Raw genomic sequence first — 25,063 nt, 5'->3', positions numbered from 1 at the left:
AAGTGGAGATGGAAGGGCGCTGAACAGGAGTGCCTGGAAGTCGAGAGAGAAGGGTGAGCGGGAATAGGGGCTTTTGGGTTTTTTGGAAAAATTCCTGATCATTACCCTGTACTTTTTGATTTCCGAACTTTAAAATGAAACAATCTGTTATGAATATCATGTGACGGTATCCCTTCCGGCAGCGTATTGGCCAGATAGACACATGGCAACTGGGGGTTACCTGCCTGCTGCAGCGACAATAACGGGGGCGGAACAGCCAGTGTATCTAATTCCCACACTGGGTAGCGTGTATCATGCACCAACTGGGCGCTCAATAACATGTCTAATAGGCCAAAATTACTACACGATGCCAAGAGTGGTTCCAGAGGTTTATAGGAAAGCACCACCACCCGTCTACAGTGTGGGTGCACCAGCGGCCGCAGCACCTGCAATAGCGGCACAAGCGAAGGTAGGGGCGTATGCAGAAGGTGGGGTTGGACGCAGGTTATACGTAGATCGCCTACGATGGCGCGGGGAGGCAAATGTACTAGCGCAGCCAGGTGTAGTGACCCAATATCAGACAATGGCGGCTGGTTTGGTATTGTGCGGTGGACATGGCGTCTCTCTCTTCCATGGCTAACAATAATAATCTTCACGTAGTAATGTTCCTATGGTTAGCTTTTTGGGCACATGATGCCGTTTTTGGAGCTCTCCAATGAGGCGAGATTCTGTGAACCGGGCGCGTGAACCCTCCAATAGGAGGCGTGCACGTCTCCCCTTCGAGTCATGCGCGAAACCTCCATCGCCGTTAGCTTAAGTAACCATTAATCGGTTGAACCGGGTGGAAACTGGGCGGGACGAGATCATAGAAACCGAGTTCGAGAACACAGAAACCGGCGGCATCCTCACCGAATCATTCAACCATATCCGGTGGTAACCAGGTGAATCATTCAACCATATCCAGCGGCAAGCGGTAAGACCCTCTAGTAAGTGGCTTCTCCTTCTCCGACGGACTTGGAACCCTGTTTTGAAATGTAATTTTCAAAATAGCGGCAAATGTGATTTTCTTCTTCTCAAATGTAATTTTCTTCTCCTTCTCCAACTATGTCATGTTGTTTTGCTTTCCTTCTCCAACTATTTCATGCTGTTTTGCTTGTTAGGATGCCGCCGGTGACCTATAGAGAAGAAGAAAATCACATTTGAGATTCAAAACAGGGTTCCAAGTCCATCGGAAAAGGAGAAGCCACTTACCAGAGGGTCTTACTGCTTGCCGCTGGTTGCTGCTGGATATGGTTGAATGATTCACCCGATTACCGCCGGATATGGTTGAATGATCTCAGTGAGGATGCCGTCGGTTTCTGTGTTCTCGAACTACGGCTCGAGTGACTCGAAAATGGGGGGAGTGGGGGAGAGAGGGAGATGAAACGAAGGGATGGTGGGCTCTCGATTGATTTTGTTTTTGTCCCGCCCGGTTCAACTGATTAACGGCTATTTAAGCTAACGGCAATCGAGGTTTCGCGCATGAGTAGAAGGGGCGACACGCACGCCTCCAATTGAAGGGTTCACGCGCCCCGTGAACCCAGGGGTTCACTGAATCTCGCCTCCTCTCCAAGAGTTTATCTCAAAGGGGTCATCGTGTCTCCTTCGTTTCTACACCTAGAAACATCAAGACTCCCCAAGATCACTCCAAGCTTATAATCTCTCCTGCACCTGGTGGAGCTCCCCTTACCTCCCGTCGACGGTTTGCCAGAGAATGCAAAGGCAATTGTTGATCTCTCGTACCACAAGGTCCATTACCTTAAGAAAGCCTTCGATGGGTTGGAGGGACCCTTGACTTGTTTCTTGGAGAGCTCATCCCCGAATTGGATCGTTCATGATTTTGTGCCTTCTGCTTTCTTAATGCATCAATGAATGCCTTCTTCGGGTCTTATTTGAAAATAATAAAGAAGACAGATGGAACTTATCGGTAATCGCTTTCCAAACTAAGAACTTGTAGGAGTGTAGTGTTGTAGAACTGCGAAACTGAGAAAAGGAGGGCTGAGTCATGCCACTTGGTCACTCTCCTTAAAACCGCATTTGCCCCCTATGGTGCAGTCGGGTGATCACAAATTGGTCGCCAAGATAAAACAGCCCACAGGTCACTATTAGGCGTGCACTTGCTTATTAGACCTTCGCGAACCACTGAGAGATGATGCTCAGATTTATGGAGAAGACAAAAAAGAAGAATGTCGAAAATGTTGCTCTGTGAAAACTGTGTCGACCAACACTCATTTTATATCTTAGACCCGAAAGGACATGTGCCTCTTTAGAATAGTGCACCTGTTCAAAGAGACACAGAAGGTAAAGGGATAAGAACCTGTTCGAAAAGACAGAGACAGGAGACACGAACAGGAAAAGAAAATTGTTCAAAAAATAAATTTGAATTAAAATTCAAAAGATTAATTTGGTTAAAAGCAAAACTGATTCGGTTTAGCGTGTACACGTACACGTACTTGTACCCGCGCCCGTGCCCCGACCCGATCCGGCTCACGCGTGTGAAAAGCACCCCCAACTCCCCCTCACATGCACGAGATATCTATAATGCTTTCCTCCTATGGGTCCCTACCCATAGAGAGCAAAACTATAGATATACTCTACCTCTACTCATTTTCCAAGCAATGTGGGACAATGAGTCTTCCCCTGCACTCGAGAGTGGGAAGAGGAAAAAACAAACTCAAAAACAAGATAAGGAGGAGAGAGACTCTTGAAATTTTGAATCTCCCTCCAACACCTTTCCAATTGGCATTTCGCCTCTAGGAGATCCTCATAATGGTCGATGGCTTAGACCAAAATGCTTTAGGTGTCTGACTCCTACCAAGGCGATCCTAGGCTGTGATATTGTGGTCATTCGAAGCTGTATGGAGTTCGAATCCAATTGCTTGATTAACTTGGTCCAATCTTCCACTCTCTTTTGTTTCTTCTCATTTTTTTCCTTGTTTTTTCTTTTGTTCTTTTTTGTAGGGATTTTAGTACAGGAGGCGGAGTGTTTGGCGGTGGCCTTAATCGCTAATTTGATTCACCGTTGGTGACTGTTTCCTTATTTTACTTAACTGACACTTACAGTTCTGGGTGGATCCAGTTCCGATGATAATAAATCTGATGATTACAATTCTAGGTGGTTAACGTTCTAGTTGGTTCCAGTTTTGGAGACATCAATTCCGACAGTTTCAGTTCCGGGTGGTTAAAGTTCCATTTGATTCCACTTTCGGCAATAACAGTTCCGATAGTCTCAGTTCCGGGCGGTTAAAGTTCCAGTTGGTTTCACTTCCAGTGATAACAGTTTCGACAGTTACTTTTTTTTTTCTGGGTGGTTAAACTTCCAATTGATTTCAGTTTCAGCGATTACAGTTCTAGACTTTTAAAGTTCTAGTTAGTTCCAGTTCTGGTGGTTATGGTTCCGGATGGTTAAAGTTATGACGAATCGCTATTGTATTTATCCATCTCTTTCAGTGGTTGGAAATGCGTTCATTTATCTATTTTGCTAGTCATTCTGCCTCACCTTTTATCTATTGCAGAAGTTTCTTCATTTCTCCTTTATCTACTGTGAATATTTTGTTCTTTCTAGAGACTTGTATACTTACTTGGTACTGTTATCACTTCTCTGTTTTCATTCAATGTTTCTATAGTTTCTTGCTTGGTACTATTACCAGATACCACTACTTTGTATTCATATAAGTTTCATAGTTGTGAAGGGATGAGAGATCCATCCTATGGACGCCCAAAAGATTGCGGAATAAGGGGCGAATTTCAAAAATTTTTCTCTCCCTTCAACTGGGAATCGTATTCCCCATTTAGAAAATCATATTTTCAAGGATCAATTCTGAACCATAAACTGAACCAGATTTGAACCAAAAAGAAGTGGGAAGGATTATACCTGATACGGAGAAGTAATATCTCCCAACGAAGGTGTTCACGCCCAAGGAAGGATCCAAAGACTGCTCCCACTGAAGATGGCGCAGTGCAGGTGGAGCAGAATCAGCAGTGTTCTTCTCCAAGAACTCTGTCCTTCGCAAGAATAAGCAAGATGGCACGTGAGCACAGCTTCCTTTCAATCCTTTCTCAAAGGACTGATGTCAAGATCCAATATTGACTTCTCCCACAAGTGGAGATCGAACTGGAAAGCAGGGCGGCAAGAACAGGGAGGCAGCAAGAGAGTATTTGCAGGGAGCAGAATTCTCTCTTCTAGATTTAAGCACCAAAGAAACCTGATGATCTGTGTGTATTGTGTCTAAAGGCTGCCGCCCCCTTCTTCTTTTATAGTCTTAAAGGGATCAACTCCTAATCAGATTAGGAGTTGCTAATCCAAATCATATTTGGTTTAGAAGTCCCTTTAAGTGATAAGGGATAATCCTTATCTTATCTGGAGATCAGATCAGCCATCTCCTAATCTGATTAGGAGGTTTCCAGATCTAAATCTTATTTAGATCTTGGACTCTCTAAGTGGATAGGGTCTAAGCCCAATCCTATTAGCTGATCCACTTCAGATTTCGCCCCTTTATTAACTAAATAAGCAGCCCAGTTCGAAATGGGCTTTAGGCCCATTAAGCTTATGTGCTCACTTAACCCTCTTAACTGCTGCCCAATTGGCCTTCCTTGTATGGCGTGGGACTCAAGCATTGATCTACACATCAGCCACATGGGTTCGGCCCAGCCTTTGTTACAAGGCCTGGCCGAATACACTGTAAAAGACAGTGCACCCCCTGAAACCCATCAAATGGGCTCTACGGGCCCAACACTTACCCTAAGAGGTCCCTGGGCCAAGCCACCTTGTAACACCCAGGGACTGTGGGCAGATGCAAGATTAGCCCATCAGGTATTAACCTCAATGGTCTTACACTTAACCTCTCAGCCCATAATGATCATACACTGCCCGACAAGAGAGAACCTCTCCCTCGGCTGCAAGGAACAGTGTTGCACTCTCCACTTATATGGATCCCGGGAATTAAAACCTTCTTGCAAACAATTTAGAAACCATACATATATACTTTTATATCTTATATAAAATATATTTTGCAAAACAAATCTCAACGGTTGAAATCGGCTGCCGGCAGTCTTGGTTTCCATCAGTGAGAGTGCATCCCCGATCATTACCTTTGTTCAACAAAGGGGCTGATCCTGTCACTATGATTCTCTCTAGGGTGGCGGCAAGCAATGGAAGAATAACTCTCTGCTCTACAACATAATCATACGTGGGAACTCACCACCCTTCCTCCTGGTAAGCACACTGTTGGGTGTAAATGGGTCTATACAGTGAAGCATCTTCCTGATGGCAGTGTGGAACGATTGAAGGCACGGTTAGTGGTCAAGGGCTATTCTCAGTTATATGGTGTGGACTATATGGAGACATTCTCTCCTGTGGCTAAAATTGGTTCAGTTTGGGTGTTGATCTCATTGGCTACTATGTATGATTGGCCTTTCCTACAACTTGACATAAAAAATGCCTTCCTACATGGTGATCTTGTTGATGAGGTGTATATGGAGCAACCACCAGGGTTTGTTGCTCAGAGGGAGGCTGGTAAGGTGTGCAGGCTCAAGAAGGCAATCTATGGACTGAAACAATATCCTCGTGCATGGTTCGGTAGGTTCAGTGAAGTGGTGAAGGCCTTTGGGATGAAACAGTGTCAGGTTGATCATTCTGTGTTTAGCTATAACTCGAAAGATGAAAAAATCTTGCTAGTCGTGTATGTGGATGATATTGTCATAACTGGAAGTGACAGCAATGGAATTGACAGGCTGAAAAAATTCTTACAGGACCACTTCAATATGAAAGATCTGGGGAAGCTAAAGTATTTCTTAGGAATAGAAGTTGCGAGGTCAAAACAGGGGATCAACCTATGTCAGAGGAAATATGTTCTTGATCTACTTGAAGAAACAGGGTTGTTAGGTGCTAAACCAGCAGAGACTCCTATGGAACTCAATGCCAAGTTAAGTGTGGATGCAGGTGAAGAGTTTGATGATCCTGGAAGATATAGAAGGTTGGTGGGAAAGTTGAACTACTTGACCATTACCCGACCAAATATATCATTTGCTGTGAGTGTGGTGAGTCAGTTTATGCAACATCCCCGGGTTCCTCACTGGGAAGTTGTTATGAGAATTGTTAGGTACCTAAAGGGTGCTCCAGGTCGTGGTTTGTTATACCAAAAAGGAGGACCTCTTGAGATAGTAGGGTACACAGATGCTGATTGGGTTGGCTTTATATCAGACAGGAGGTCAACCATAGGGTATTGTACCTTCCTGGGTGGCAATCTTGTAACTTGGAAGAGCAAGAAGCAAACAGTGGTGGCAAGAAGTAGTGCGGAAGCAGTGTACAGGGCTATGGCCCATACCACATGTGAACTAGTATGGCTGAAGAACCTACTACAGGATATGGGTTTCTCAATTGACAAACCCATGAAACTATACCGTGATAACCAAGCTGCTGTTCACATCTCATTCAATCCTGTCTTCCATGAAAGAACTAAACATATTGAGGTGGATTGTCACTTTGTGAGAGAGAAAGTGATAAGTGGGGTAATAACTACATCTCATGTGAGCTCAAGAAATCAGTGGGTAGATATCTTCACAAAAGGATTGTTTCGGGGAAGAATAGATTACATTTGTAACAAGCTGAGACTATATGATATATACTCTCCAGCTTGAGGGGGAGTGTTAGAATGCTCGAGTCAGGGGTATTTTGGTCATTTTGGTGTATCTTATTGAAAGTGAAATGTCTAATGTATCTGAGTTTAAGTTATGTGTCCCATCTTCTATGAGGAACAAAACCGTCTTTCTTGTAACTCAAGTTTTTCATGAATAAAAGTCAAGTGGGTCGGTAGGAGAGGTACTTTTGTACATCCTCTCTTCTGGTCTGGCCGAATACTTTTCTCCTCTCCTTCTTCTTCTTCTTTCTCTTTTCTTTCTTCTTTCTTCTTCTCTACTTTGACCTAGAAACAATTAGGGTTTATTCACAGACTTAATTATCTCATTTTTGCCGTTAAAAATTCAAGGTTCATAGGGGAATTTTAACAGCAAGAAGGAGATAAGTCCTTAAAATAAGGAAATCCAAATGCAACATTAGTCTCGTCTCTCTTGACAGAGTCATCAATGGTAGCCAATGGTGTTTCTTTTTTTGGTAATCGCCATTGGTGTTTGTATGTTTGACCGAATGATGTTTAAACTGCCTCTACAACATGTGGATGATTTCAAACCCTTTCCTGTTAATCAATGAATCTCATCTGCACAAGTTCATTCTTTAGAGCCATGGACTGCATAATGCCATCAATTATTCAAAGTTCAAATGTTAATTTATTGATCTCTATCACCAACTTTGAAATTAGTTCTTACTCAATAGTCACTTCCCAATTTGATGGACGTGAAAAAACTTGGTGTTACAAACTCCTTCCTTCAACCATTTTATACTTAGATTTTTGCCTCCATAACACTTCTTCCAACTTCAAGGTTCATGCAACTCCTTATAAACACCCAACACCAATCTATTGTGATCATTAATACTATGAATATCACCAAAAGCTTCTTAGCTCCATGTTTTCAATCTATGAAGTTTTAGAAAAGGTCTAACCAAGGAGATAGCTGCCACTAATTCTCCCCAACTATATCAAGAAAAATATGATGATAGGTCCACATTCGGTGGAACCTAAAAAGGCTTAGGATTTTCATGTTTCAACTATATTCTCCTCCATATGGAAAATCAAAGGGCTATGACCGTAGTTGAGCAATTCTATCATTCCATCTTAATTTATTATTTGTTCTTTATTATTTATAAACTTTAAATATTTTTAAATTTTTTTTAAGTTTATGCCTTTCTACCCCTTAAGGCTTATGCCTCACCTTTTTGAGCCATTATATCTCAACTACACCCTTTGCCTTTTAATGCTTTAGTTGGCAGATTTGATCAAGGTTAAAGGAGAGACAGAGAGACCAGGGAAATTGGGGTTTGAGAAGTAGGGGTACAACATACTTGCATGCAACATACTTCGGATTGTACCTATCAAAAATAAATAAATAATAGACAATTACCATTTTTTATCTTTTCTCATTTGGAAGGTGTAAAAACATCGTGCACTACTTATCAAATTTGTGTTTGGCCTTGTAAATTGTAATATGAAGAAACAATCTGAGAAGTTTTCTTATTTATGTTGACAGGCTCTGTATGTGACAAATAACTAGCAGTAAAATAGCCTAAAAAAACTAGCAATAGAATAAAGTAAAGACATGATCAGCGCCTTGAGATTGGTATTTGCACTATATCTTTCTACAGAGATGCTTCCTTGTCTCTTTAACTTTACCCCAATTGACCTTGTTCAGTTATACATTGCTGCCTTGTAATTTAATCTTATGATCTCAAAAGTCTGCGACCTGAGTTTGATACCATCCAAGATGTGATCACATCCACCAGCAGGTCTATGTCCTTTGAAATCTCTGCCCTCAGGGTTGTTGAGTCAACGCCCAATGTATTGCCTACTTCTTTGGCCACCATTTCCCATGCTGTACCTGCAGTCAGGTTTGCTAGAAACTCACCTCCACGGTTTACTGCATCTGCCATTGCTGGTGGAACATCTGGGAGAGCCTGCAAAAATGTTAATTGGTTCTAGTTTGTTTCCTTGTATCAATAGATTACAAATATATCATGGGAACTGTGCATAAATGAGCTTACTGCTCCTCTTTTTCTTCACACTAGAATCAGTTGAGTTCTCATTGTTTTCGTTAATGATGAGGGAAAAGGGTTATTGAACTAAACTAATGGGTGCCAGATTCACCTGTTTCAAAGGAAGCCCATGATCTCCGGGCAATGAACGAATTGACATATCCAGTAGAGAACTAATGGCAGAATCTGAACTTAGCATCTGTGCTAATGTTGAGGTTTCATCAATTGTGTCATCTTTGAACTTAATAAGAAGGTTCCTTGAAATCCCATAATATGACTTTACCTGCAGGAGGGGTAAATATCTCTGCATCATAAGCTCTAAATGATCATTAATTGAATTGAGGATCTACAAAAAGGAAACTGTCCAAATATCATGGAGAAAAAAAGGCCATTACCCAATGTTGGTCCCAGCTATGTGGGGTCTTAGGTCAGTGTAATTCATAACACATGTTGGTCCAATTAAAGCATCAGGGAAGTTCCAGCCAAAAGGCATGGCAGTTTATTACAAGGTGACTATTCATACAAAAGTTCTATTGCTACACATGTCATTTCAATTTGAACAGATTTATTCAGATTTAGCTCTATAGGCATGTATTTATCTTTGTAGTTAGGATCTCAAACAGATTCACTGATTCACAATTCTGCATGCATGACTCTGTGAAACAGTTGATAAGACATTAACCAGTTACATTTTCACTGTCATCTTGTTCGTTGCAGCCATATGATCCAACTGATCCTGCAGATTGTACATCTGCTAGACTGTCTTAACAAACCTTTTCTATTTTTTTCCTCAACCTTTTTTAATAGAAATATGAGCAAATAACTCCCTCGTATAAAAGGAAGAGATCCTACCATAGATCCTAGGATCCTTTTTTGATAATAAATACAAATTCTATTCAAGAAAAGGAAAATTGAAACATGGAACAGGTGAAACAAGAACTTCAAGGCCTCAACATAACAAAATAGCCAGCGTGGTCACATACAAAAAAGCACCTGCCTCATCTCGCTATACTTCCAAAAAGTAAAAACAAAGTCAGAATACCCTCATAGCCTTCTTCCTACATCACCATCTGGGCTTTAGATTAGCCACCCCACTGGCAGTCCTATCTTTGCTACAAACCTCCTCACCCACCATGCTACATCCACTCTCCAACTGTTCTTGTTGTGTCCACTACTTCCAGATGCCTAAGTTTGGATTTGTAGTTTCCTAACCCAAGAACAGGACCAACTTCTTAGCTATCTGAACCTCCTGAGTAACCACCAACTCTAAAGAAATGGACCTGTTAATTATTACAATTATTACCATTCTTCAGGTAGATGATAGATCATCCAACTTAAAAAAAAAAACAAAAAACTGTCAATACAAAACAACACTCCCATCTTCCAACTAAAAGGCTGACAAAAAATTCTGGTAAAATCACAACAGGTTTCCAATCTCTGCACAAAGCTTTTCTTTGCCTTTTTGATTGACAACAAAGGAACAAAAAATTTATTAATATAAATAAAGAATATACAGCGTTACAAACAAGGCTGAAGGCAATCAAGCCTTGCCACTCCCCACAGAAATTACAATCTCACCTGAAGCATTCAGATCTTTCACTTTATAATTGAGCTCAGAATAGCTGCCTCCTGTAATCATTCATGGAGAGAGAGGGACGAGAGAGAGAGAAGAGAAAAGAGAAGAGAGGAGAAGAGGAAGATACGATTGAGAGTCTCAAACTATAGCTGGCGGCTGCCAGTTTGTTTATTTACATTAACTTAATATAAATGAATGAGAAATTACAAGTATGTCCCTGGTGGCACTCCCTAGTAACAAGCTAATAAGAAAGAAAGAAACTAACTGGCTGACAGCACACTAACAGCAACTGTAAATAACAATTAAATAATCCTCACAACACCTCCCATTTACCCCTTGTTTAGCAAGACAATCAGCTAATCCTTTGCCTGATCTTAGAACCGATTGTATTATTAGCTGCATGTCCTTTGAGAACCATTGGAACCTTTTGATCTTGTTATTAAAACTCCATAGTGCATTACTTTCCTTCATCAACCAGATTATCACAAATTTTGATCTCCTTCGATTATTAATCTTACAATCCCTGATTCCCTTGCCTCTGACACCCCAAAAGCTGCTGTCATGAGTTCTGTTCTAACTGAATCTCCTTCCCCTATTAGTCCAGAAAAGATGGCAAGTATGAAACCATTCCGGAAGGCCCTGGGTTACCAATGCTACTCCCACTAAAATTTAGTTTTAAAAACCCCTCTCCTGTGGAGACCAGCTCATTATCTATTATTGCACCCCAATTTCTAAGAATTTCATCCATTGTGTAGTCTGTAAAATTAATCCATAGTCTTGACTTGACCCAATGTGCCACTCTTATTGCAATACTTTCAATGGTAGCTTCATAGCTTCTCATTTTCTCAAAGAACCATTCAACCTAAAAGACTAAGTTGTTAAGTGAGGTTCTTGAATAGGTTTTGTTCTCTAAAATGTCCCCTCACATGAAAGCCCATTGGGCTTGAAGTGTGGACAGCACAGGCCCACCCATACCTTGTGCTGAAACTTAATTAATTATAATGGGGGTGACGAGAATCGAACACTAGACCACTTGATCAAAGTGGCTCTGATACCATCTCAAAGAACCATTCAGCCTAAAAGATTAAGCTGTTAAGTGAGGTTCTTGAATAGGTTATATTCTCTAACATTTACCCTCAAGGATACAAGCATTCCTTTCCATCAAAGATTCTTTGTTCCTTTCATTCCAAACCTCCCAGCAGATTGCAAATGGTGGAACACAACACCAAGAGATTTTTGCTCTTTTGCTCCCTTAAAGAACTGACCAACAAGAGAAATTCTTTGGGGGAATAAGGACCCCATAACTTTGTTCTAAAAAGCTGAAAGAAGTAATCCCACAGGAACTTTGTAGAAGAACAGTCAAAAAAAGGTGCAAAATATCTTCCTCCATACTAAATATATATATATCTCTACATTTTAAATGATCCTGCATGAGGATACTAGTCAGAATTACCAACCACACAAAGCTTCAACCCTTGGAAGCCCCTCTTCTTCATGCCCTTCCTCAGCACCTCCATAAACCTCCCCCCCTCATTCCCCTCCCCATCTGTCACCTACGTCCTCCAAAACATCCTCCATTTTCGGATGAATCCTGTATGGTCTACAATTAGGTGGTACCCCATCAAAAACTCATCTTCATCATCTTGAATGAAGTCCAGACCCTATGATCCTCACACACTAGTCAATTCTACCCTCGTCTTACATCACTACATCAACTGCCATATTCATGTTGAGGTTAATTTTCAATTCTAATGATGCTTCATATTCTCTTAAGGAAATTTCATCACATGTACTTGCCTCTCCTTTAGCCCCCACAAATATGGTCATAGCATCAGCAAACTGGAGACGGGCAATTGCAAATCCCCTATTAACCACCCTGAATCCTTCAAATGAATCTTAGGTTTTCCACTTCAATTATTATTCTACTGAAAACTCTCACTACAAGAACAAAAAAAAAAAAAAAAGAAAAGTGGAGATAAAGGATTTAGTTTCTGCCTTGAATCCACTTAAAAGTTAAAACCCAAGTAATGTCATGTTTTTTGAAGCATTTAAAACCTTTAACTTTTATCATGAATTCAGTGCCTATTCATACCTTCTTGAGTATTAGCTTTAGATAATAGAAGATATTTAATTATTATATGTATTTTGGTGCTGCACCAGTGAGGAGTGAACTGGTGCAAGTAGAAGGCTCTAAAGACCAAAGAAAACATGAAACGTTAAAAAAATGGTTTAATGATTTACATCTTAACAGAAAACATGGCTCTTGATTGTGAAAACCTTATTTAGTCCTAGGTTACAGTAGAGAAGAAGGAGAAGAAGAAGAAGAAGAAGAGGAGAAGAAGGGTTCGGCCAGTAGAGGAAAATCAGTCCTCTCTCTAGTCGACCCACTTGAATTTATCTCCAATAACATAGTTACAAGAAAGACCATATTGTCCCTCATAAGTGATGGGACACATAATTTAAAACTTAAATAAAACAGACCTTTCACTCTCAAATAGATAAACCCAAATGACCAAAATACCCCTGTTTTGTGTACTCTAACACTCCCCCTCAAGCTGGAGAGTATATGTCATATAGTCCCAGCTTGTCACAAATATAATCTACTCTGCCCCGAGACAATCCCTTTGTAAAGAGATCTGCCCGCTGATTTCTTGAGCTCACATGAGATGTGGTTATCACTCCACTTATCACTTTCTCTCTCACAAAGTGACAATCGACCTCAATATGCTTGGTTCTCTCATGGAAGACTGGGTTGGAAGAGATGTGAACAGCAGCTTGGTTATCACAGTATAGTCTCATGGATTTGTCAAACGAGAACCCCATCTCTTGTAGCAAGTTCTTCAACCATACTAGTTCACATGTGGTATGAGGCATAACTCTATACTCAGCTTCTGCACTACTCCTTGCCACCACTGTTTGTTTCTTGCTCTTCCAAGTTACAAGATTGCCACCAAGGAAGGTACAATACCCTGCAGTTGATCTCCTGTTTGATATAGAACTAGCCCAATCAACATCTGTATACCCTACCATTTCAAGAGTCCCTCCACTTTGGTATAGCAAACCACGACCTGAAGCACCCTTCAGGTACCTAACAATCCTTGGAATTGCTTCCCAATGAGGAATCCGAGGATGTTGCATAAACTGACTCACCATACTCACAACAAATGATATATCTGGTCAGGTAATAGTCAGATAATTCAACTTTCCCACCAACCTCCTGTATCTTCTAGGATCATCAAACTCTTCACCTGCATCAACACTCAACTTGACATTAAGTTCCATAGAAGTCTCTGCTGGTTTAGCACCTAACAGTCTTGTTTCTTCAAGTAGGTCAAGAACATATTTTCTTTGACATAAGTTAATTCCATGCCTTGACCTTGCAACTTCTATTCCCAGGAAGTACTTGAGCTTACTCAAATCTTTCGTATTGAAGTGGTCCTGTAGGAATTTCTTCAACCTGTCAATCCCATTACTGTCACTCCCAGTTATGACAATATCATCCACATACACCACTAGCAAGATTTTCCCATCTTTTGAGTCATGGCTGAACACAGAATGGTCTACCTGACACTATTTCATCCCAAAGTCTTTCACTACTTCACTGAACCTGCCAAACCATGCGCGTGGAGATTGTTTCAGTCCATAAATTGCCTTTTTGAGTCTATAAACCTTACCATCCTCCCCCTGAGCAACAAACCCTGGCGGTTGCTCCATATACACTTCCTCAATGAGATCACCATGTAGGAAAGCATTTTTGATGCCAAGTTGCACAAGAGGCCAATCATACATAGTAGCTAATGAAATCAACACCCGAACTGAACCAATTTTAGCCATAGGAGAAAATGTCTCCATATAATCCACACCATACAGCTGAGAATAGCCCTTGGCCACTAACCTGGCCTTCAATCGCTCCACACTGCCATCTGGAAGATACTTCACTGTGTAGACCCACTTACACCCAACAACATGCTTACCAGGAGGAAGCGCAGTGAGTTCCCACGTGCAATTGTGTTGTAGAGCAGAGAGTTCCTCTTCCATGGCTTGCTGCCACCCTGGGGAGGTAAGGGTTTCCTGGACAGTCTTGGGAATGGAAACAAATGATATAAAATTGCGATGAGAAGCAGAAAGGTGAGCAGCTGAAACATAGTGTAAAATAGGATGAGAAGTACAAGTGCGTTTACCTTTTTGCAGGGCAATAGGAAGATCAAGGTCCAAGGGAGAAGAAGCAATGATAGGACCTGTCGACGAGGGCTGAATTGGAGGAGGGGCCGGTGCTCTTCTATGAGTATACACTTGTCTGATTGGTGGCTGTAGAGAACATTGATGTGGACCCCACTGCTGTGGTCCCCACTGTGTTTGTATGGCAACATAGCATATCTTTTGTTAGTTATGTCAGTGTTAGTTGGTAGTTATTGGTAGTTATTGGTAGTTATTTCAGTTTGTTGTTACAACTTGTTATTTCAGCTTTATTATTAGTTTATTTGCCATGTAAGCAATAAGGGCAATTCAGCCCTTTTACAATTAGTCAACATATATAAATATTAAGAGTGGGTCGGCAGATCAATAGATCAACCCTCTCTCTCTCTTTTCTAAATCCCTTCGTGTGCCTCTTCTTTTCTCCCTCTCTTCTTCTTCTTTTCTTCTGAAATTTCTCCTTTTTCTTTCGAATTCAAGACTGATTGTAGTCTTGATCGACTACTTGGTATCAAAGTAAGGATTAGGGCTTCTCATGTGAGTCTGATCCAGCCAACCACATGAGAGTTGCTTAGGGGTGGAATATTAAGAGGATCCTTTTTCGGCTGATTCTTGGAGGTTATCAGAGACTGTAGCAGCTGTCCAAAGAGTGGATTGTGTTCTTGATAATCAAGAAGAATCAGAGGAAGATAAAGAGTCCAAGATCAGTTTCTTTATCAAGACTGAAGGTGGCGATCAGAATTTTTGTTCAAAACCTAAAACTGGTTGTAGAGAAGGTCTTATGTTAGTCTAATTAGATTGACTACAGGAGAATTTCCTAGGTTTAGAAGTTTTTCAACAAAGAAGGAGGATCGGCTGATTCTTGGAGGCTATTGGTAGTGTGCGGCTACTACTAAGAAGATTGTAGAAGGCTGGGAGAGTTCCAATAGTTAGGAAGAATTAGAAAAGGCTTCAGATCCCCAAGATTAGGGTTCTGCATCAGACAGAAGGTGGCGGCCAGAGATTTTCTTTCATAAAGTAAGTTTTTTTTTTTTTTGCTTGAGAATAACCTTGAAAGAATCATCTTGGTCTATTCTGAGAGGTGCGGCTGGAAAATCTTTTTTTCCTTCTAGGGTTTTGAGAGAAAACCCTAAAATTCAGAACTGTTGTTGGTTTCAGATCAGATTTTGAACTGGTTTCATACAGAATTCTCTTTTCTTTATTGTTTGGAAGACCTAGGCTGGCTGTTATCAGTTGTTTAGGTGTTGTTTTCTATTACAGTAGCTTCAAAAGTTTTTTTATTGTTAATTCTTGACCAAGAATGGAGTTCAAGAATCAGGGGGAAGGTGTTTTTGGTACTAGCAATTCTGGTAACATGTCTGAGAATGCCTTTCAGATTACAACTGTGAAGTATGATGGATCCAACTACTTAGAATGGGCTCAATCGGCCATGATGGCCATTGGGGGTAGAGGAAAACTCAGCTACTTGTTGGGAGATGTGAAAGAACCAACTAAGGAGGACCAAACGTATACCAAATGGGTTCAGGAGAACTATTTGGTTATGACATGGCTGTGAAACTCTATGCAGCCACATATCAGCCGGAACTGTTTGTGGGCAAAAACAACCAAGGAAATCTGGGATATCATGAAAGAGACTTACTCCCAACCCCTTAATGTTGCTAGGGCCTATGAATTGAAGTGTGAGGTTAATAACCTTAAGCATGGAGAGAAACCAATCTTGGTTTACTTCTCTACTTTGAAATCTTTGTGGCATGAAATTGACCACCTAGAAGCACTTGAGTGGGAAAGTCAGAAGGATGCACAGACTCGTAGAAAGCAAGTTGAAACTAATAGGGTTTTTGAATTCCTAGCTGGTCTGAATTCTGACTATGATATTGTGAGACAACAAATACTAACAAGGGACAGTGTGACCTTATCTCAAGCCTACTCCTTGGTGCATAGTGAAGAGACTAGGAGAAAGGTTATGATGCAACATCAACCCTTCCCACCAGCCTTGGCAGCAGTTAAACCTAAGTCTGAGGGTGATACGGAGAGGGATATAAAGAAGGAAGATAAGCGGGATCTAGTGTGTTAACATTGCAAGAAACCTAAGCATACTAAAGACACATGTTGGAAGCTGCACCCTCATCTAGTTCCAGCAAAATTGAGGAACAAAAGGGGTAATGCTCATATGGCTGTTAATACCGATTCTACATCCTCATCGGGCACAAAAGGCACGCCTCTAGACACCTTAGCTTCTGTCCGGGCTGCCCTAACTCAATTGGAAAAGGAAGTTGGGAATTCAGCTCAATCATCTCAGCCATCATCAGCTCCTTCCACATCAGCCTTTGCTCATTCAGGTACTCGGGCCTCAGCTTACCATGCATCAACTCCAGGTAACACTGAACATTGTTGGGTAATAGACTCAGGTGCATCTGACCATATGACTAGCTTGCCATCACTGTTCACTACCTATCACTTATCTTCTGGTAGAGATAAAGTGTCCATTGCTGATGGTTCCCTTGTTCCCATTTCTGGCAAGGGAGACATCAAGTTGTCTAATACCATTTCCTTATCTTCAGTTCTGCATGTTCCTAAGCTTGATACTAACTTGCTTTCAGTCAGTAGTATTACAAAACATCAGAATTGTTTAGTAACTTTTTTCCCTGACCGATGTATTTTTCAGGACTTGGAGACAAGGAAGGTGATTGGGACTGACCATGAGACGAATGGGATCTATCTGCTTGGAGAGAGTTCTCATTAGGAAGATCGTGAAGATAGGAAGTCTTTTGTTTCTCAGTCTGTTAGTCAGGTTATGCTTTGGCATAATCGGTTAGGTCATTTATCCTTTCGGTCTTTGAAGAGTTTGTTTCGAAATTTGTTTGAGTCTGTTCAGATGTCAAATTTGAGATGTGAGAGTTGTGAGCTTGCAAAGCATTGTAGAACATCTTATTCCTTGAGTAATAAAAGAAGTAGTAATTCTTTTGATGTTGTGCACACCGATGTTTGGAGCCCGTATCACATCCCTTCTATGGGGGGTACAGATATTTCTTGTTGTTTGTTGATGACTATACCCGTTTTTCTTGGGTTTACCTTATGCGTTCTCGAGATGAGGTTCCTGCTCTGACCCAGATCTTTCATCAGATGATTTTAACCTAGTTTGGGGTCAAAATCAAAATCTTCAAATCCGATAATGCGAAAGAATACATTACCAAGCCATTAGCCTCTTATCTGCTTGATCATGGGATTATTCACCCAAGTATTTGTCCTTATACACCACAGCAGAATGGGGTTGCTGAGAGGAAGAATAGGCACATATTGGAGGTGGATAGAAGCATTATGTTTAACTCCAATGTGCCTATCCGTTTCTGGGGTGACGCTGTTCTTACAGTAGTGTATCTCATCAATCGAGTTCCTTCACAGGTTCTTGACATGAAGCCTCCCTTTACCCTTCTATACCCCGATAAAGAATTGTTTACTGTTCCCCTTAAAACCTTTGGTTGCACTTGCTTTGTTCAGATTCTTGGACCCCATCATTCCAAATTTGATTCTAAGGCCTCCAAATGCATTTTTCTCGGTTATGCACAAACTCAAAAGGGTTATTGCTGCTATGAACCTACTTCTGGGAGGAGATTTGTCTCGACGGATGTTACTTTCTTTGAGGAGGTACCCTATTACCCTAGGCTTTCTCCTCAGGGGGAGAGTGAAAGAATGGTAGGATCCATCTAATGGACGCCATAAAGGTTGCGGAATGGGTGGGGCGAATTTCAAAAATTTCCTACCTTCTCCCAACTGGGAATCATATTCCCTGAATTTAGAATACAATATTCAAGGATCTACTTGAACCCTAATCAAACCAGATCTGTACCAAAGATAAATGGGAGGATTATACCTGATCCGGAGAAGCAGTATCTCCCAAAGTTGGTGTTCACGCCCAAAGAATGCTCCAAGATCTGTCCCTGCTGAAGATGACACAGCTGTGGATGGAACAGAACCAGCAGGGTGCGTCCTACACACTGGATCCTTCACAAGAATCCCCTGGATGTACTAAACACTGAATTCTTTCAGTCTTTCTTGCAAGACTGATGTCAAGAACTGGTTTCTTGACTTTCTTTTCTGCAAAGATCAAATCTTGCAACAATGCAGATGGCGGCGGCAGGAGGAGATTTCCAGAAACGAAAAGGCTGAACTGTTTTCTTTTCTGGAGAGAATGAGATCTAATCTCAATTCGCAGGAACCCTTCTTGCTTACCAAAACCTCTTGGATCGAAATCTTATTTCTCTCTCTTGGTTCATTCGAAAATCTCCTCTCTTTTCTTCTTGATTAAGAAATCTCCTAATTAGGAGTTATCCCAATCCAAATCAGTATTTGGATAGGGGATAATCTTAATCCTTTTCCCAGATAGAGTTAGCTTACTCCTGATCTTATCAGGAGGTTACCAGATTCAAATCTGATTTGAATTTGGTCTCTAAGAGTGGATAAGGCTAAGAGCCCAATCCTTTTTGCTAACTTCAATCTCAAATTCGCCCCATTGATGGGTGATCATATCAGCCCACTTCGAAATGGGCTTTTGGCCCATTAAGTATTCAGTGTTTAATTAGTTTCCAATCTGCTGCCCAGTTGGGCTTCTTTGTATGGCGTGGGACCCAAGCATTGATCTACACACCAGCCACATGGGTTCGGCCCAGCCTTTAATACAAGGCCCAGCCGAATTCACTGAAAAACTCAATGAACCCCTTGAGTCCATCGTATGAACCCTATGGGCCCAACACTTACATTAAGTGGTCCCTGGGCCAAGTCATCTTATAAAAACCCAGGGACTGTGGGCAGGTGCAAGATTAGCCCATCAGGTATTATCCTAAATGGTCTTACACTTAACCTCTCAGCCCCTAATGATCAAGCACTGCCCGACAAGAGAGGACCTCTCCCTCGGCTGCAAGGAACAGTGCCGCACTCTCCTCTCACATGGATCCCGGGAATTAAAACCATTTGCAAACATTTTGAAACCGTACATATATATGTAAATATATTAATTTTGCAAAAACAAAATTCCAACGATTGAAATCAACTGCCGGCAGTTTGGTTTCCATCAGAGAGAGTGCATTCCCGATCATTACCCTTTGTCCGACAAAGTGGCTGATTCTGTCACTATGACCACCCACTCAGATGAATTCTCAAACTGCCCCAACATACCCAGGTTTTGATCCCCACTCAGGATCTCACTGATTGGCATATCAAAGGCAGCCTGATCCAGCACCTAGTGAAGTGTCATAATCGAGTCTAGGGGTCAGGTGTAACTTTCCAGTTTTGCCCATCTATCTCCAAGGTCCAGGGCAAGACTGGAAATCTGGTCCGGTTCAAGGATTCAAGTAATCCCATGCTGTATGTGCCTCGGGTCTTACCCTGATGGCTGAGACAGGCCATCCCAACACTTGGTGGCACACCAGTATCAGCCTTGGCAGGATAAATCTCCCCAGACTTATCCAACGGCTGTGAACATTTAAAACTAACATGAGTCTCTACAAATGTCCAGTTTTAGGGTTTTACACAGAATTAAACCAAACAACATGAATCAAACATGCACTTTATTTATTTCCACTAAATGACAAAAGTACATCAAAATGATTGAAGCTAAGGGCATACAAAACTGTCTAACAGAGAGTAGTGAGAGTGGGGTTAACTCATTAGAAGTTCCTTTACCTGTTCCATTAAGTGATGAGGGATGTAATGGGGAGGGTTGTCAGAGGTGTTAGGATTTGAGAGTCTATCATAGGCGGTGGAGGCAGGTTGATTTCGGTCATCAGCAGTCCAGGCCAGCTCCAGTTCCTTCTACGAATCCAGATCCAGGTACCACAGTCCCTTTATCAGATCCAGGTCCCCCTGAGATACTTTCCACTGTTGCTACTTTACCTCCTTTGGATGACCTTGACCTCCCCATTGCAGTCCGTAAAGGCAAACGACGTTGCACCACATCCACAGCTCACTGCATTTCCCAGTTTCTGTCCTATGATCGCCTGTCCCCCTCTTACAGGTCCTTTCTCACATCCATTGCTGATATTCCTATTCCCAGAACAGTGCAGGAAGCCTTGTCAGTTCTTGAGTGGAAAGATGCAATGAAGGTTGAAATGGATGCCCTTCTGAGGAATAATACTTGGGAGCTAGTTAATTAGCCTAAAGGAAAGAAACCGGTTGGATGTAGATGGGTATTTACTGTGAAACATAATGCTGATGGTTCTATTGAAAGGTATAAGGCTCGGTTAGTTGCAAAGGGATTTACTCAGACTTATGGTATAGACTACTTGGAGGAGGTACCCTATTACCCTAGGGTTTCTCCTCAGGGGGAGAGTAGTGAGAGTGGGGTTAACTCATTAGAAGTTCCTTTACCTGTTCCATTAAGTGATGAGGGATGTAATGGGGAGGGTTGTCAGAGGTGTTAGGATTTGAGAGTCTATCATAGGCGGTGGAGGCAAGTTGATTTCGGTCATCAGCAGTCCAGGCCAGCTCCAGTTCCTTCTACGGATCCAGATCCAGGTACCACAGTCCCTTTATCAGATCCAGGTCCCCTTGAGATACTTTCCATTGTTGCTACTTTACCTCCTTTGGATGACCTTGACCTCCCCATTGCAGTCCGTAAAGGCAAACGACGTTGCACCACATCCACAACTCACTGCATTTCCCAGTTTCTGTCCTATGATCGCCTGTCCCCCTCTTACTGGTCCTTTCTCACATCCATTGCTGATATTCCTATTCCCAGAACAGTGCAGGAAGCCTTGTCAGTTCCTGAGTGGAAAGATGCAATGAAGGTTGAAATGGATGCCCTTCTGAGGAATAATACTTGGGAGCTAGTTAATCAGCCTAAAGGAAAGAAACCGGTTGGATGTAGATGGGTATTTACTGTGAAACATAATGCTGATGGTTCTATTGAAAGGTATAAGGCTCGGTTAGTTGCAAAGGGATTTACTCAGACTTATGGTATAGACTACTTGGAGACTTTTGCTCCAGTAGCAAAGATGACCACTATTCGAGTTCTGCTACACCTTGCAGCCAGTTATTCTTGGCCCTTGTTCCAGATGGATGTTAAAAATGCCTTCCTCAATGGAGACTTACAGGAAGATGTCTACATGCAGTTACCTCCTGGATTTTATGATGCAGAGACAGGTAAGAAGGTTTGCCGGTTGATTAAAGCCTTGTATGGACTAAAGCAGTCCCCCAGAGCTTGGTTTGATAGATTCAGACAAGCCCTAGAAAAATTCGGCTATGTACAGGCCCAGTCAGACCATACATTGTTCATTAAAAGAGTGGACTCTTCCTTGACTTTGCTTGTTGTATATGTGGATGATATTGTAGTGACAGGGAATGATAACAGTGAAATTGAGTCTCTTAAACAACTCCTTCATCAAGAGTTTGAGGTGAAAGATCTGGGAGAGCTACGATACTTCTTGGGTATTGAGGTTGCTAGATCTAAACATGGGATTTTTATTTCTCAAAGGAAGTATGTTCTAGATCTATTGGAAGAAACTGGGAAGTTGGGTGTTAAGCTTGCTGGTACACCTATTGAACAGAATCACAAGATCAGTAAGCTATGTTCCAAGGGTTGGTTGGAAAACTCCTCTATCTTTGTCTCACACGACCGGACATCAGTTAACAGTCAGCGTTGTCAGTCAATATATGCACTCTCCTAGAACTACTCACCTCCTTGCAGTTGAGAGAATATTAGCATACTTGAAGAGATGTCCAGGTAGAGGTATATTATTCAAGAATAATGATCACATGAAGATAGAGGTCTATACTGATGCTGATTGGGCTGGGAGTGTTGATGACAGAAGGTTTACCTCTGGATATTGTGCCTTTGTAGGAGGTAACCTTGTCTCCTGGAGGAGTAAGAAACAAAGTGTTGTTTCTCGTTCTAGTGCTGAAGCTGAATATAGATCTATGGCTAATGGTGTGGCTGAAATCCTATGGCTGAAGTCATTATTTGAGGAGTTGGGTATTGCTTATGAGAAGCCCTTAATGTTGTATTGTGATAATCAGGCTGCTATTAATATAGCTCATAATCCGGTACAACATGACAGAACTACGCATATCGAAGTCGACCGACATTTTGTCAGAGAAAGGGTTTCGTCTCAAGAAGTGTGTCTCCCGTATATCACCTCCAGCATGCAGCTCGCAGATCTTCTCACCAAGGCTGTTCCAAGGAAGAAGTTAGAGGCAAACCTATGCAAGTTGGGAATGACAAATATCTATTCCCAACTTGAGGGGGAGTGTAGAGAACACTGATGTGGACCCCACTGCTGTGGTCCCCACTGTGTTCGTATGGCAGCATAGCATATTTTTTGTTAGTTATGTCAGTGTTAGTTGTTAGTTATTGGTAGTTATTTCAGTTTGTTGTTACAACTTGTTATTTCAGCTTTATTATTAGTTTATTTGCCATGTAAGCAATAAGGGCAATTCAGTCCTTTTACAATTAGTCAACATATATAAATATTAAGAGTGGGTCGACAGATCAATAGATCAACCCTCTCTCTCTTTTCTAAATCCCTTCGTGTGCTTCTTCTTTTCTCCCTCTCTTCTTCTTTTCTTTTGAAATTTCTCCTTTTTCTTTCGAATTCAAGACTGATTGTAGTCTTGATCGACTACTGTGGCCTCTCAGTAGTAATTGGCACGGGAGGTGAATCTGCAACTGGAATGGGAACTACAGGAAGGGGATCCACAAGAGGGACGGGAAGAGGAACTACGGGGGAAGGAGAAGAAACCACAGTATCCGAGAAAAAAGGAGCCGATTCAAAGAAGGTGACATCGGAGCACACAAATGACATGGAATTTAGGGTTATAACACTTATACCCTTTCTGAGTCCTTGAGTAGCCAAGGAAGATACACTTAGTAGCTCGTGCATCTAACTTGTCTAAACCAGGCCCCAAGTTTTGAACGTAACAAACACATCCAAAGACTCTTGGGATGAGAGGAAACAGAGACAAGGTGGGAAACAACACCGAGAAGGGGGATTGACTTCCAAGGATGGACATGGGAATCTGATTGATGAGAAAACAGGATGCAAGGACATCATCACTCCAAAAATGCTTTGGGACATTCATATTAAGCATCAAAGACCGAGTAGTTTCAAGGAGATGTCGATTTTTCCGTTCAGCTACACCGTTCTGTTGTGGGGTGTAGGCACAAGAAGTTTGATGAATTATCCCATGGTGCTCTAAGTATTGCTAAAATGGTATTGAGGTGTACTCTTTGGCATTACTGGAGCGAAGAATTTTAATATGAACACCAAATTGGGTACGTATTTCAGCATAAAATTTTTGAAAAATAGAGAACAATTCACTACGATCTTTCATAAGATAAATCCATGTCATCCTTGAAAAGTCATCAACAAAAATTACAAAATACTTATAGCCATTGTATGACATCACTTTGATCTTACCCCAGACATCAGAATGAACTAAAGAAAAAGGACTCAAGACACGACTATCAACTCTTGGACTAAAAGAGACTCTATGATGTTTCCCAAGCTGACGTGACTCACATTCCAAAGATGAAAGATGACTCAAGGAAGGAACAACAACTTCAGAGCCTTGAGAGAAGGATGACCAAGTCTGCAGTGCCATTGAAGAGGAGTAAGAGACAGCTGAAAAGCTACTGGAGGGCCACCACCATCAAGGTAATACAATCCACCTGCCTCATGCCCTCCACCAATCTTCATCCCTGTCTTGAGATCCTAAAACATACAAGAAGAGGGATAAAAGGTTATGGAACAATTAAGTGACTTGGGGACATATAAAACAGATGATAAAGACAAGGAGGAGAGATCAACATCACCAACACCACAGATGGGAGATGTAGAACCATTAGCAAGAGTAACTGTTTGAGATGTGGAGGACCGAGAAAGAGAAGAAAATACATTAGGAGTCCCAGACATATGGTCCGAGGCTCCGAAGTCAATGATCTAGTGTGAAGACTTGGAAACCAAGCAAGCCATACCTGAATGGGCAAGGGTAGCTGTGTTCTGCTGAGAAGATGTCTAAAGAAACTGCTCATATACTGCACGGGGTACACTCACCATATCCTTCCCAGAAACACCAGTAGATGTGGAGGGGATCGGGTCAGTTTGTTGACTTTCAATAGCTGTACCACTACCCTTAGTCACAGCATGGTTAGCCCAAGTGTTGGGTGGACCATGTAAATCATAGCAGAAATTAACCGTGTGCCCCTCTAATCCACAGTATGTACACTTCCTAGGGGCATTACTTCTTTACCACAACCTCCCCCTGAGTCCCGATCTCTACTCCGGTCACCAGCACGGTTAAACATGGGACCACCACGGTTACCTGCCATTCCGTTTTGTTGTGGAGTGCCAGGACAAGATCTCTGGGATTGAATTCCATTGTCTCTCAAGAAAATTTGAAAGTCTCCATCAAGGTATTCACCCCCCGAGTTTGAATGGAGAACCCCAATGTTTGCATCAAATTGGTTTTTGATTTTTGCTAGGAAATATTTAAAGGTAGAAAAAACTTCAGATTTGTTTCTCAAGAAATATATCCATGTAAAGCCAATCATCAATAAATGTAACAAAATATTTAAATCCCAACCTGGAAACAACTGGAGACAACCAAACATCACTATGTACTATTTTAAAAGGAACAGA

At 41.7% G+C, this 25,063-nt stretch overlaps 1 protein-coding gene across 1 annotated transcript in view; it reads right to left on the bottom strand.

The window, feature by feature from the left end:
• Nucleotides 1-8,119: 8,119 nt before the first annotated feature.
• Nucleotides 8,120-25,063, bottom strand: part of LOC104591937 (Gut esterase (DUF1350)) — a 97,649-nt gene continuing 80,705 nt past the window's right edge. Inside the window, exons 9-10 of the mRNA XM_010251093.3 lie at nt 8,775-8,945; nt 8,120-8,584 (exon numbers count right to left, since the gene is read on the bottom strand). Coding sequence (XP_010249395.1) covers nt 8,351-8,584; nt 8,775-8,945 — 405 coding nt within the window. The 3' untranslated portion in view covers nt 8,120-8,350. The remainder of the gene's footprint in view (nt 8,585-8,774; nt 8,946-25,063) is intronic.

This window comes from Nelumbo nucifera, chromosome 4, assembly GCF_055504915.1.
Source record: "Nelumbo nucifera cultivar China Antique chromosome 4, China Antique-T2T, whole genome shotgun sequence".
NCBI classification, from domain to species: Eukaryota; Viridiplantae; Streptophyta; class Magnoliopsida; order Proteales; family Nelumbonaceae; genus Nelumbo; species Nelumbo nucifera.
Note: the sequence above shows the minus strand (reverse complement) of the source record. Positions and strands in the feature narration are given on the sequence as shown.